We start from the raw sequence: 15420 nt of genomic DNA on the forward strand, positions 1-15420 counted from the left end.
AAGAGACAAAATTGGTTTGTCCTCTTTTATCCCGATGGGCTTGTTTGAAGAACAGAAAAAAGAGACGGGGAAGGTGGCAAACAATGACAGGCCCAAGCTAGAGATATCCCATCTAGAAGGCATTGATCACAAGGACCCGACAATCTCAGGTAAACTATACCTACAAAATTAGTCACCTTTGGTTGTTGTTTTAGGCAACTGAAAGGTAGCTGTTTTGCCTCCATTTTGTTCCCAACCCTAGAAAACATGTATTAGTACAGGGAATCCCACCCTTCCAAATACACACAAAGAAACATACATGTACAAACATGCCCAAATACTTACAAATACTTGCTGCTTTGCTGCAAATCTGAGTTGAAACTGAGTTGGTTTTTCATCTGCTGTTTCAGATCACAGTAGAGAGCATGAAAGAGGAAGTGTCCACCAACGCTACCAAGATCCAGCCAGGCTGGTTTGTGCCTGCTAATGGAAGCACCAGCAAGTCCTACTATTTCTCAGAGACGCCTCCTGCTCTTCCCTTAAATCCTTGGGATGTCGTCTTGTGCGTTTCTGGGACTATCATCTCCTGTGAGAATGCCATTGTGGTGGCCATCATCTTTTACACCCCAGCTTTCCGGACTCCGATGTTCCTGCTGATTGGGAGTTTAGCCACTGCCGATCTTTTGGCTGGCTTGGGCCTGATCTTTCACTTTGCCTTCATTTATTGTGTCCAGTCACAGATAGTTAACCTCCTCACCATGGGCCTTCTGGTGACCTCATTCACCGCCAGTGTGGGCAGCCTCCTGGCCATCACCATAGACCGCTATTTGTCTCTCTACAATGCATTGACCTACTACTCAGAGAGGACAGTCACCCGTACCTACGTCATCCTCATCCTCACGTGGGGAGTCTCCATCGGCTTTGGACTGTTGCCCGTGATGGGCTGGAACTGCTTGAAGGACAACTCCACCTGCAGCATCATCAAACCGTTGAACAAGGACCACCTCATCATCCTGTCAATTTCCTTCTTCATGATCTTTGCAGTCATGTTGCAGCTGTATGTGCAAATCTGCAAGATTGTCTGTCGGCATGCGCAGCAGATCGCCCTCCAGAGACACTTCTTGGCTACCTCACACTATGTCACCACCCGGAAAGGCATTTCCACGTTGACTCTCATCCTGGGGACCTTTGCCTCATGCTGGTTGCCCTTTGCTATTTACTGTCTCCTGGGAGATTACACCTACCCTGCCATTTACACCTATATGACTGTGCTCCCTGCAACCTACAATTCCATGATCAATCCAGTCATTTATGCCTTCCGGAACCAGGAAATTCAGAAGGTCCTATGGGCAATATGCTGCAGCTGTATCTCCTCCTCCATGCCTTTCCATTCCAGATCCCCCAGTGACGTCTGATTCCTCCATCCCTTGCTCCCTCTCTCTGCTCAAGGAGCCTTCTCCCCAATCTCTTGCCGCTCAAGAGAGCTCAAATGTGCAAAACCTCTTTCTAATGTCCTTCCCTTCTCCTTGCCAATGTAAGTGACAAGGCTGTCCTATATTTATTTCGACTTTGGGAAAAAGACAAATCTTGTTTATTTTTTTAACCATGCCTTTTTTAAAAAAAGACAGGGGGAAAATATATATATTTCTGCTTTTGTGTGTGTGTGTGCGTGTGTGTGTGTGCATGCGTGGGTGTATTGGTTATATGTCAGATCTGATACAAATATTTTGTCTGAAATATTGAGAGTGCATTATTTTCTTAAAAAGGAAAAATGGCAAGAAGAAGCCTCAAAACCTTCAACCTTTCTTTTGAGTTTTTATAGCCTTAATTACCTCAGATCTCTAGAAAACTATTTTTCTACATTTAAACAAATACCACTGTACCCACTTCTTTTCTCCTTTGATCAGCGGGGATTAAAAAAAATAGCCCAGAGATGTGCCAGGTTTCAAAAACAAAATAGATTCCCCCCCCTCCCAGTTCTGTATTTGGCTGCCCCCTGGTGTTTATTCTAATAAATGCAACCATAGGAAGATTGGGGTGGGAGGAGGGGTGGAGGGCAAGGGGGAACAAGAACAGTATTAATAAAAAAAGAATGTATAATATGAGATCTGAAGCAATGTGAATGTCCAGAGTACAGGCAGTCCTCGACTTACAACCATTTGTTTAGTGACCATTAATGGCACTGAAAAAAAAATGACCCTATGACTGTTTTTCACACTTAAACCATCTCCAGGGTCACATGATCAAAATTCAGACACGTGGCATCTGGCATGTATTTATGACAGCTGCAGTGTCCCAGAGTCATGTGATCACCTTTTATGACCTGACAAGCAAAGTTCCTGCTTTCCTTTCCTTGAGCAGGAGGTTGGACTAGAAGACCTCCAAGGTCCCTTCCCACAGTCATGAAATAACCATGTTACTAACTTAACTGCAGTGATTCACTTAATAACTCTGGCAAGAAAGTTCATAATAGAGCAAAACTCAGTTAACTATCTTGCTTAGCAACAGAAATTTTGGGCTCATAAATTCTGGTCATAAGTCAAGGATTACCTGTAATGCAATACTAAAGACTTTCAAAGGCACTATTTCTGAATAACCCATGTCAAGATAACAGCCTAAATGTAGCTTGTCCCAATTTTTGGATTCTAAGTTGGACTACTGTTTTCATTTTCCTAGCTGTCTGGGTCAAAAATGAGTGTTTGTAGTTCTAGCTCAGTATTGTTGGGACCAAGGCTCAAATGGCTGAAACAATTGCACTAGGGTGGGGAAAGAGCACCTAGATGGGAAGAATTTCATGCCGTGTTTATTAACACTGAAAAGTCAGAGTTTCATCTAGTCTAGTTCCAAGTGCCCTCAACATGTTTTTCACTTCAGCACCCATCATCCAGTTGGCTTGACCAAAGGATTATGAGGGGGCTATAACCCTAAACAGACAGAGGGCATCTCTCTCTCTCCCTCTCCCTCTCTCTCCCTCTCTCCCTGTCTCTCTCTCCCTGTCTCTCTCTCCCTCTCTCTCTCTCCCTCTCCCTCTCTCTCCCTCTCTCCCTCTCTCTCCCTCTCTCTCCCCCCCCCTCTCTCTCTCTCTCCCCCTCCCTCTCTCTCTCTCTCTCTCTTTTACATTTTGCACAGCTCCTGGAAAGGAAATGAATGTAACAGGCACTTTGGAAATAGGATTATTTTATTGTTTTGAGCCAGTTTGGTGTAGTGGTGAAGGCATCAGGCTAGAAATGGGGAGGTCATGAGTTCTAGTCCTACCTTAGGCACAAAGCCAGCTGGGTGACTTTGGGCCAGTCACTTTCTCTCAGCCCTAGGAAGGAGGCAATGGCAAGCCACTTCTGAAAAAAAAAACCTGCCAAGAAAACTGCAGGGATTTCTCCAGGCAGTCTCTGAGAATCAGACATGATTGAACAGGGGAAAAAATTGCTGTCTTGCAGGAAAACTAAGATGTTCTTTGAGAGCACTGTATTTTTTGTTTTGTTTACAATCATAAGAGGGGAAAAAAGAAATAAAGATAATTTTCTGATACTTGAAGATGTGTCAGTTTTCTGTCCACTGCTTGAAAGTCACTGATTCCTTGATGGGGCATCTTATGGGCAAGTTAGATTACACTTGCCATAATCACCAGCTAACAGGCACATTTGCTGGGGATAATATGATCTGTAGTCCAACTTGCCTATCATGTTAGAGGAGAGCAGCAGAGCTGCCACAAGACCAATAAGAGACGCTGAAAAGAATATTAAATCTTTGGCTGCTTTTGAAATTCCGTCAGATCAAGTATATCTCCTCCATGAAATTACATGTTTTCCTTTCTCCTCCTATTCTTGAGTATCGCAAAGGCAACTGGACTTTTTTTTCTCCTTGAAGACATTTTGCTTCTCATCCAAGAAGCTCCTTCAGTTTTGGGACAACGATGACCCTTTGGGGCAACCGTGACCTGGATGACCAAGAACCTCCATGAACACTATTCAGCTGTCCTCTGTAACAGACCAAGATGGTGCACACGTCTTCATCTCGGCCTCTTTTCTTTTTGTAGGCTGTTGCATGTACGTTAGGCTGCACCAACCGTTCTAATTGCTAAGAATGCCTAGGCCCATGTTGGCGAACCTATGGCACGCGTGACATAGGTGGCACGCAGAGCCCTCTCTGTAAGCACGCATGCCATCGCCCCAGTCCTAGGCCTTTAGCTGGGTTTTATAAAATCTTTTCACTTTAGGCCTCCTCCTCTGTGTGCAAAAAAAGTTTCAATTAATCAATCAATTTCAACTTCTCACAGGGAAAAAGAGATCTCACAAAGTTGGAACTGGTTGATTGAACTTTATAGTCCCACCCAGTCTGCCATTACCATGCCCACCCGATTGGCCACACCCACCCAATGGGCCATGCCCACCCGGCACCTAACGATACATAAGTGGGTTTCGGTTTGCACTTGTCTCTAAAAGGTTCGCCAGCACTGGCCTAGACATTAGAGGCTGTAGGAGGAGCTTCATGGTATCCAGAAATCAGAAGGCTAGTAGCATCTTTTCAGACTAACACAATTTACCAATAAAGGAGAATATTTGTAGCTCAGGGTTAAAATGAGGGGTTCTTAGTGCTCCCTGAGCTTACCTGTTTTCTTGCAGATGTTTCGTGACCCAACTAGGTACCATCATCAGTTCTAGAAGGGAGTGAGGTTTGCAGAGATAAGAGGGAGGGCTGGAGGAAGGAGGAGGAGTAGGATTGTGGGGGTCCTTGGAGCACCCTGGCTTTGGTTGTTTCCTTGCAGACATTTCATGACCCAACTAGAGAACATCATCAGTGCTAGGCTGATTGATTTCTTGCAGATGTTGCATTGCCAGCTAGGTAATACACTTTATTAAAAGGCATAAGCTTTTGGGGACTCAACGACAGCTCCCAAATGCTATGCCTTTAATGGAAACTATTGGTCTGAAATGATGCTACAGGAGTCCTTCTGATTGAGGGGCGAGAAGCACTTTCATCAACAAGAGCAGTCTAGAGGGGGGCCTGTTGCCAGCTTCCCATTTATAAAGACAGCAGACTGCTGAGCAGCAATCAGGGGGTACCCAACACAAGAGTACCAAATTGCTAATGTTGCTGAGGTGTTGCCTTTATTAATATGCTGCAGCAAAAATAGCCGAGAGTCTGGGGTCACCTTAACACAACCTTGTAAATCAGCCCAGAATAGTTACTAACATAAAAAAAAGCCTTTGCTGCATGTCAACGAATAGGGAACACTGTGTCTTTGTCAGTCAAATCCCCACAATGAAGGTCAGTTGTGACCGCGGGACCATCCTTTTCTCCCAGCCTTTCACCGAGGATGAAGTGAAGAGGACAAAGATAAAAAGAGTCACGTACAGGTAGTCCTCGACTTACGACATTCGTTTAATGTACGCGGGAAGTTATAACAGCACTGAAAAAAATCTGTCCTCGTGTTTACAATCACTGCAGCATCATGAGACCAAAATCTGGGCCTATATTTACGATGGTGGCAGCCTCCTAAGTCACACCACTGATGATCACAATTTGGATACCAAAGAGCGAAGTCAATGAGGGAAGCTGGATAAGCTTAACAACTTGGTGATTCACTCAACAACCTCTGCAAAAGCGATCATGAACAAAACTCACTTAATGACACATTGCTTGGTGGTGGAATTCCCATCCCAATTGCAGTCATAGGTTGAGGACTAACTACACACTATTTTGGGCTCGCTTGGGAAGCTAAGAGGTCTGAGCTGAAATCACTTGGCTTGCTCAGCCTTACCCACCCCCCACCCCTCTGCTAGCCTTCGGAACAACAGATTAGTAAGGTAATCCTCGACTTATGGCTACCTTTGGGAACAGCATTTCTATCACTAAGCAATACAGCCATTACATTATTTTATGCTGTATTGGTGTAGTCGTTACGGAAATCGTGCAGGGATGAAGGAAATGCCCCAGTGACGTTGCTCGTCGGAAGCCCTTGAGAAGGTTGTAAATGACGACCCCATGACCTGGCAGTGCTGCAAATGTCATAGGTACATGCTGGTTACCGAGCGCATGAATTTTGATCATCTGGGTGTGGGGCCGCTACATCAGTTGTAAGCATGAGGATTGCCTGTTAAGTCACTATTTTCAGAACCATCATAACTTCAAGTGATCATTAAACCAATGGTCATAAGGCAAGGACTACCTCCTAGAATGCCAGGTGAAGAAATCCTGCTGCATTGTTTCCCGAGCATGTCCCCGTCCGCATGAGCGGGAACTTGCCTTAGAACTTTTGAAAGAGAGATTTTTATTTATTTATTTTTTATTTTTAATTCCATTTATATCCCGCCCTTCTCCGAAGACTCAGGGCGGCTTACAAGCTTAGCAGTAGCCTTCATTCTATGTCTATGCCTGCTTGTTAGGGCTTTCACACACACCCCAAGCGGCATTATTACAAAGTCAGCTTAATTGCCCCCAACAATCTGGGTCCTCATTTTACCTACCTCGGAAGGATGGAAGGCTGAGTCAACCTTGAGGATTGTAGGGTGACGCTCAAGAGGTGGTATGTTGCATTTAGTTCTTCAGTGATGAGGCCAAGGAATTTGTGCAAAAGGCTACCTCTCATTGTTTGATCTTCTCTCCAGTATTCTGGGCCTCTCTGGTTTCTCTCCTTCCGCTGAGTGCCAAGGGTTCTATTGTGTGTTACTATGAAAAGTAACTCATTACCCAGCGTCGCTCTATGAGCCAAGGAGGGACCGGTCTACCAAGCTCTTTGAGGCAAAATGCAGGCCAGTCTATTGAGCCTCTGGTGGCCCAAGGAAGGACTGGTCTACGTACCTTTTGAAGCAAGAGAGGGGCCAGACTGTTGGGCTTGCTGAGACAGTTATAACTTTCCCTTTGTTGATACTTTCTGGTGGTTTGCATCATGCAGCATCAAGCCCTGTTTCTGAGAATTGTTGTTTTGACTCATCGTATGCAAAAGAGGGCTTCGTAGGGAGATGGGTGGTGTCTAAATATGATAAAGACAAAAAATAAATAAAAAGGAGTCCTACCTTGGATAAATGGTTGGTGAACCTCTCTTTCTTCTGGGACATTATGAAAAATTGTCCATCCTACGTTCCTGCCCCCAAAAACTGGTGGAGAATTGTGGAAAGTCAATTTAATTTGCTGCAGAAAGAATGCTTTCCTGTTACCAGCCAGGTGGGATTCTGTAAACAGAATGCTTAGGGAAGGCAGTATATCAATGTAATAACAACAACAAACAAAGAACAATAATCATTCTATTACTCTTAAGGAAACTATCAAACTATCCCTCATCTAAATAGCTTTTGCAGTTGCAGGATCCAATCTGGGTTGTTCACAGGGACCAGAAGATTAGTTTTCTGAGCTTTCAGACTTATGCTGGAGCCCATTCTCTCTCTCTCTCTTCAGAATGTCTGCACTGGGCTGTACTATGCATCGTATTTCTGATGCCTGGCCAGATGTGGCTTCCTATTGGTTGACTGGCATGTTGATGCCTGGCTACTGGCTGTTGTTTTCTTGTGCTGCCAAGTCTTTGGCTCTTAAGTACCTGTTAAGCTGGTGGTAAATCAGCATTCCTGTTGATTGACAAGGGGACCATTTCCCAGACTTCAATTATTTCCCTGGCTATTTTTGTACATGCTTGGCCAACAATCTTAATAGCTGTGAAATTGAATGTATGTCCTTGTTCGTTGCAATGTGAGATTACCAATGAGTTCAGGTCTCCTTGTCTGAGGAGGCACACAATGACACAATTGCATAAGATACAAGAAACTTCTCAATCTTTAGTTGGGTACACCCACTGCTTTAAAGCTTGATTTGTGGAATAATCCAAAATTCAGATAAATTTATACCACGGGTATAGACTATGACTTGCAGACTATAACAATAAGTTCACACACGCAAACTAGGCCAAACCCAATTATGATTCCATTAGTATATGAATTAATCTCCCTCCTTTTCTTATCTTCCCACCCCTAACCTTACTTAAAATTAAAACTTGAAGCCCTGCGAATGTTTGCTGAAGCTAATTAAAGTGGCAATGAACAAGTCCAGAAATGTCCTAAAGATCTTCATCCCAGTTCCAAGTTGACTGAATTCCAAAGACGAGAATTTCTTCTTTAAAAGATGTTTGCATTTGAGTAGGATGAAGAAACACAATTTTTCTTGTTTTTGCTGTTCCGATTATATGAAATACTTGAGGATTTTTTAAAACTATATTTTCAAAAAAGAGAATAGCTCTGTCCTTTCTCAGGCAAAGAAAAGACACTCAGAATCTGAATGGAAGACTGATGTCCTTGGCCTGATTTAGGTTGGAAAAGCAACAAAGGAATTTCTCCTTTAAAAAAAAAAAGGATTGCCAACATAAGAAAGATAGAGATGCTTTCAAATATGAAGGGCAAAGCCAAATAAATACAAAAAGGCAGAATAATACACAGTACAAAAGTCACATAAACAATTAAAAACCATGCATGCTACAACTGCTATTCGGTCAATGAGAATGGGATAAACAAGACTTATGGAGCTCCTGATTCATTTGTAATTGTCTTTGAGATGCCTCCCCATTATTGCTGAAGAGGAAAAAAAAGGTCCATTCCCATCATTTTGTGGCAAGAAACACAAGAATATTGCAGTGAGAAGCTTAACATGGGTGTCACCCTGTTCAAAACAAAAAAAATCCTGTATTTCCCCGAGTCCAGAACAAACTTGAAGATAGTCTTAGCTAAACACATCATTGCCTTGCCAACCAAAGTCTACAGCCCTTCCCTGCAAAACATTAAAGGTGGCTTGTAATTGCAGGTAATCCTCGGCTTGTGACCTCAATTGAGCCGATTGCTAAGTGAAACAGTGGGTACTTGAATTTTGCCCCGTTTTGCCACCTTTCTTGCCACAGTTGTTAAGTGAATCACTGCAGTAGTTAAGTTACTAACATGGATGTTCAGTGAATCTGGCATTGATTTTGCTTGTCTGAATTCCCAAAAGGTGATGACATGATCCTGGGACACTGCAACCATCATAAATATGAGCCAGTTGCCAAGCATCTGAGTTCTGATCATGTGCCCATGGGGATGCTGCAGTGGTCGTGTGAAAAACGGCCATAACTCACTTTTTTTACAGTGACATTGTAACTTTGAATGGTCACTAAATGAACTGTTGTAAGTCAAGGACTACCTGTACAGACTAGTCAAAGATGCTAAAGATAATGCCACATTAAAGTCACCCCTACTGATATTGCTGGATCTACCAATCCCTCTAAACAGCATGGGTATTTTTTTCACTGCTATCGCATCTCCCAGCAAGATTATAGGCAGTCCTCGACTTACAGCCTTTTGTTTAGTGACCGTTCAAAGTTACAATGGCTCTTTTGTTGTTGTTGTTGTTGTTGTTGTTGTTTTTAAGATATGAGAAATGTAAAAGTGTTGGGATGGCCTGTATGAGGAAAAAAGACTTAAATACTTAAGTGTAATTAAATTTGAGAAAATCTCAACCGGCAAGAATATTTTGAACATTGCAGGGAAAACAAACTTAGAACAAGAGTTCTAACAGGATCTATGACAAGGGATGATCAGTTAAGAAAAGAAGCTTTATACTGATGTGGTCATTGTTTGCAGAAATATTAGGAAAATGTCTATATTTGTTATTTATCAAAATAATAAGAATTGTATTCATTCATGGTTGGCCAAAGAGAATATTATTGGAAGAAGACAAAATCAAGCAGAGCTACTATGTGGACTATAGTATTATAGAAACTAATTGTTATTGTTTTTTAAATATAAACACAGACAACACACTGTTTACCAAATATTAAGGTGATTTTGTTAAAAAAAATCAATATTATTATTATTTTTTAAAAAAACAAGGGACATGACTGGTTTTCATACTTACGGCTGTCACAGCATCCCCGTGGTCACGTGATCAGAATTCAGACGCTTGGCAACTGGCATGTTCTTAGGACAGTTGCAGTGTCCTAAGGCCACAGGACCCCCTTTTGTGACCTTCTGACAAGCCAAGTCAGATTCGCTTAACAGCCATTTGCTCTGATTTGCTTGATGAGTGCAGCAAGAAAGATCACAAAAGGAGGCAAAATTCACTTAATAACGGTCTCACTTCACGACAGAAATTTCGAGCTCTGTTAAGGTCGTAAGCTAAGGACTACCTGTATTTAGTTTACCAGCTATGACAACCATCACACCACTGAGTCCCTCTCTGGTCAGGATTCAGCTCGCACCTAAGTCTAGTCCAGGGGTCTGCAACCTAGACAACTTTAAGACTTGTGGACTTCAGCTCCCAGAATTCATAAGGATTGTATTCATTCAGGGTTGGCCAAAGAGAATATTATTGGAAGAAGACAAAATCAAGCAGAGCTACTATGTGGACTATAGAAGTATAGCATAGCTGGCTGATGAATTCTGGGAGCTGAAGTCCACAAGTCTTAAAGTTGTCAAGGTTGCAGACCCACCCCCCCGTCTAGTCAATCAAGGATGCTGCAATTTTTGCAGCCTCCTCTAACACAAGATGCCGAGGAGAAAGAGAGCCAAGTGTCACACAGATGGTGCTTTCTTCTAAAACTCTCTGCGGCCTCTCCCAGCAGCCTCCAAAAAGAGGACGGAGGGTCTCATAGCATAGATGGCAGAGGGTGGTGTGACAATCCACAATGCTACCATCTGGAACCAACACAGCAATGCGGCTGAAGTAGGGCTTACTCGATGTCTGTGTTTATATTCTGCTTTGTTCTACTGGCCACTAAGAAGAGAGCACAGGTTTGCATAACAGTTTGCAAAATAAATATGATTCATGTGGAGCGCTGAGTGGCAGTTGAAATAAAAACGGGGTGCAAGTGTGTACAGGCACGCTCACAAGAGCGTGCTTGTGTGCATAGGAAGGTGTGTCTATGTGTGTGTGGGGGGTGTGTCTATGCACATGAATGTGCTTGGGTAAACTGCAGCTCAGTTGGGGATGGAGTACAAGTTGCTAATAACTTGCATTTGGGCAAGAGCAATTAAAACAGGACCCAATAAGGAACTATCAAGTTTGACAAACAATCAAATAATAAACAGCAGCTTAATCAAGGAACCACCAAGAATACTCCCAGCAACATGATGACAGGACAAGCCACTTGTATCTAAACAGACAGCAAACTCCACTCCCTTCTAGCCTTGATGATGTTACCTAGTTTGGTTAATGAAACATCTGCAAGAAAACAACCAAGCTCTGAGAGCACCCAGGGCCCTACAGTAATTTAAATAAAAATCTATTTCACGCCAGTGTGGAAGATTAGGACAGAGATTTAGGCTTGAATGCAGAGTCTGCTTTCCAAGTGCTACGTATGCTCAGGAAAGTAAAAAAAAAAATCTCTGTACTCTCTTCTTAGCATTGTTTAGTCTTCATCTAAATATAGTCTGGGTGATATTTCTAAAATAGATATGTATATAGCAATCAATGATAATAGCTTCTTTTAATTTGTAGACTGCTTTCCTGAAACTAGGTCAAAGTGGTTATAACCACATACAAACAACCAGAACGCCACAACTGTAAATCAGGTACTGTAAAGTCAAATGGGAGAGGAATAAAAAAAAAAACCTGACTCCACTATTCATGTAGGAAAGACCAGAATGAAAAATGGGGCTTTCAGTATGTGTCCAAATGATGTGACAGTAGGGGCTCTTGAACCACAAGAGTTGCAGAGGGTAGGATAATGGTAGATAAAGCTCTGTCCCACCATGGGTGGAAGCAACAAAGATGATTAGGGGACTGGAGGCTAAAACATATAAAGAACGGTTGCTGGAATTTGGTTTGTCTAGTTTAATGAAGAGAAGGGCAAGGGGTGACACGATAGCAGTCTTCCAATATCTCAAGGGTTGCCACAAAGAAGAGGGAGTCAAGCTATTCTTCAAAGCCACCTGAAGGCAGGACAAAGAAGCAACAGATGGAAACTAACCAAGGAGAGAAACAACCTAGAACTAAGGAGAAATTTCCTGACAGTGAAAACAATTATCAGTGGAACCACTTGCCTCCAGAAGCTGTGAATGCTCCAACACTGGAAGTTTTTAAGAGACCGGACAACCATTTGTCCGAAATGGTATAGGGTTTCCTGCCTGAGCAGGGGCTTGGACTAGATGACCTAACCCTAACCCTTCCAACATTATTATTATTATTATTATTATTATTATTATTATTATTATTATTATTATTATTATTGTTATTGTTGTTGTTGTTGTTGTTGTTGTTGTTGTTGTTGTTCTTGTTCTTGTTCTTGTTGTTCTTGTTGTTTGTTGTTATTGTATCTTCCTTCTTTTTTTCCTTCCCTCCTGGGTAAAATTTTCTTGTGGGGAACTGAAGTCAGCCAAAAAACTACAAAGAAGTCTGGGGTCTTATTTGACCATGTCCGTTAAAGCAAATAACAGCGCTCCCTCCTATGAGTCTCTTGTACACAGCCATAATTTAAGGCTGATCATACCTAAACTACCAGTTCAAAGTATTTGGAAAAATACATTAGAACAAATAAATCAAACAGGCAATTTTTGCTTTCATTATGGATATCCAGCACATTCTAAGAAGAAACCAATAGACAACCTAAGTTCAGAACACGAAAGAAGTTTGCTAACCAAGTTACTAGAAAAACCCACAAAATTCTCCACGTTTAATGGAAGGAGACAGAATGGTGACTTCATCCTACATTTATGCTTTGGAAGCCTGGTCTATTTGTTCTTTGAATCTAGTTGTTCCAGCTGGAACAAGTTCCTATCCTTCAGATCAGAGCAAAATGTTCAGGGCTGAATTGCCGACTGGACATCACTGGGGTCCAAAGAGTTCTTTCCAATACAAAAGAACAGAGGAATGCATTATTTCATGCATTGTGAGTCCCTTCTCTTTTGTTTTAGTCAAAGCAAAGAGGAATCTAACAGCCCAGTCACTTTAACCCCAATGAAAAACATTACATTTAAAGCCACCTAAGTAGGCATTCTAAGAGTTAGCTCTTGTTCTTTATATTTAAATAATCTATAAAACCAAGAAGAAAATGTCCATAACATAAAATACAAGAGCCATTATCCCAGTAAAATTCCCCATTAACCTATAAAACTATGGAAGTGTTCACCAACTAGGGCCAGGTGTAAACAGATAACACTGGGGTAGGAACAGTGAGCCAAGCACTCAGGCAACCTAACCTACAGACAGAACTATATACAGTATCTAGGAGCACTTCATCTTGGCAGATACTCGAGTAAAGCACCTTATAAAATTTCTCTGTGAAACAGTTCCAAGAAGCCACATTACTACTCTTTGAAGACCTCTTCCAACAGTCAGAAGGACAAGCAACACATTGCCTTCCTCGTATGAAGCACCTTGTCAAGCCACTTTGCCCAAGCCAAAGCTACAACATTATTACAGATCAAGGATTCCCACCCTTTGATTTAGCTATTGTTGAAATGAGAGTTGTGCCTACTTATTCCTGGCTGAGAATACAGAGAACTGACATAACACATTTAGAGGATGCCAAGTTTTAGAAAAAGTGGCTTTTGTGTATCAAGTGCAAAGCACAGCAAGACCTGTCAATCCCCATTTGTTTTGACCATCCTGATAATTGACACCATTCCTTCTAAATCCCAGGCCTACCTTGTGGCACACACCTCCCCCTGGACTCAACATTCACCCACACTCAAGCCAAACTATGGCTCTGGCAAGCCATTGACCATGCGGCTTGAGCATTTTGCAAATTGGTGTCTCAACCTATTTGGAGGGCAACATGTTTGAGACAGCTTGTGTAGAACATTTTATTTAAAAAAATCTAGGCCGCAACCCCAAAAGGGAAAGGGAAGTAATGTCTCTGCCTGAATGAGCACTAAAGTGGTCAAATGCTCCACGCCATAGCAAGTGGCAGCTCCGGCTAAAGCACGTCTATATGCATAGCCCCCTAATTAATCTTCAACCATGGCCAGGGGAAACTTCAGCTAGCAATAGCAATAGCACTTAGACTTATATGCCACTTCACAGTGCTTTACATCCCTCTCTAAGCGGTTTACAGAGTCACCGTATTGCCCCCAACAATCTGGGTCTTCATTTTACCGACCCTAGAAGGAGGGAAGACTGAGTCAACCTTGAGGATCAAACCCCTGGCAAGTCAGCAGAATTAGCCTGCAGTGCTGCATTCTAACCACAGCGCCACCCGGGCTAGCCCAAAAGTTCAAGTCCCCCCTTCGTCAGTAGAGACCCAGAGGAAATGCATGTTTGGATTGGAAACAAAGAAAGAGCTTGGGGCTTGTTGAATGACTCTACTGCTGTGCTGCATCAGCTTTGCATTTCTGACTCAGCCTAATCCAATGAGTTCTTTGCTCTCTTCTGGCATTGTAGGTGTTGGCCTTGTTACATACTGGAGCCTTCTACCGAACCCAGACAACCAGATAGCAAGTTTCTCTGGCATATGGATTTGCAAACAGATTAGGGATCACGGAGGGAAGGCAGGCTAGCAACAAAGCCCAGTTTGGCTGAAAGGTTGTTTGTGTTTCGACTGAGTCAGCTGCCAAATCCACTGTCAAAATGTCAGCCATTTTGACAAAGCTCAGCCAGGCTTTCCATAAAAGTCCTAACAAGAGCTTCAAGTGGCAGGACGCAAGGATTAGGGAGGGTTAGAAGAGCAGGGAGAACTTGCTTTTGGAAAAGGGAGCTAACGAGGAAATTTTGTCCATGTGCCTGCCTCCCTCGCCACATCCAGACACCTCTTTACAGCATATTTTGTCCTTTTTCTCAAGGTGCCTGAATAATACAGCTTGGCCAACAACCAGGATGACACAGCACACCGCAAGGTGGAAAAGCATCCCTTTAACACTGATTGGAGCTGACAATATTTCATCTCGCCTCTGATCCCAGAAGGGGAATTAAGGCAATGGGGGAGATAAAACATGACATCAGAGAGGACAGCCAGCCCTGCTTGACCTTGGTATTGTTAATATCACCTCACAAGGAGAAATTAAACCGATCTGGGGGGGGGCTGAAAACAACATCCAGGGGCAAAGATCTGTGGCACAAAAGAACAGTCACAAGGCTCCTCTCTTACTGGAATAGTAGGATGCCGACACTGCTGTTCTGTGCCCACCCCATGCTCATCACAAATAGAGGTAGTCCTTGACTTACAACAGTTCAGTGAGTTACAACGGCACTGAAAAATGTGATTTATGACCATTTTTCACACTTACAACTGTTGCAACATCCCCATGGTCACATAATTAAAATTCGGACGCATGGCAACTGACTCATATTTATGACAGTTGCAGTGTTCCAGGGTCATGTGATCCCCTTTTGTGACCATCTTACAAACAGGATCAATGGGGAAGCCAGATTTGCTTAACAACCAAGTTCCTAACTTAACCACTGCAGTGATTCACTTGACAGCTTTGGCAAGAAAGGTGAGGCAAAATTCAATTAACCGTCTCACTTAGCAACAGAAATTTTGGACTCGGTTGT

The 15420-nt window shown here is 42.7% G+C and overlaps 2 protein-coding genes across 3 annotated transcripts in view; one reads left to right on the plus strand and one right to left on the minus strand.

Moving 5' to 3' along the window:
- Positions 1–372: 372 nt before the first annotated feature.
- GPR3 (G protein-coupled receptor 3) lies at positions 373–1394 on the plus strand (the record flags this gene model as incomplete). Its single annotated transcript, XM_083369092.1, has 1 exon — positions 373–1394. The coding sequence occupies exon 1, from the start codon at positions 405–407 to the stop codon at positions 1392–1394; it is 990 nt and encodes a 329-aa protein (XP_083225218.1). The 5' UTR covers positions 373–404.
- Positions 1395–5918: 4524 nt separating this feature from the next.
- The window catches only part of WASF2 (WASP family member 2), a 48329-nt gene continuing 38827 nt past the window's right edge, over positions 5919–15420 (minus strand). Inside the window, exon 10 of one of the 2 annotated variants that reach the window (XM_083369862.1) lies at positions 5919–6949. The gene's annotated coding sequence lies outside the window, so the exon portion shown is untranslated. Of the gene's footprint in view, positions 6950–9955; positions 10007–15420 lie in introns of those variants that run through there. The other variant, XM_083369863.1, reaches the window with a different exon arrangement.

The sequence above is a fragment of the Vipera ursinii genome, assembly GCF_947247035.1.
Source record: "Vipera ursinii genome assembly, chromosome: 9".
Lineage (NCBI taxonomy): Eukaryota > Metazoa > Chordata > Lepidosauria > Squamata > Viperidae > Vipera > Vipera ursinii.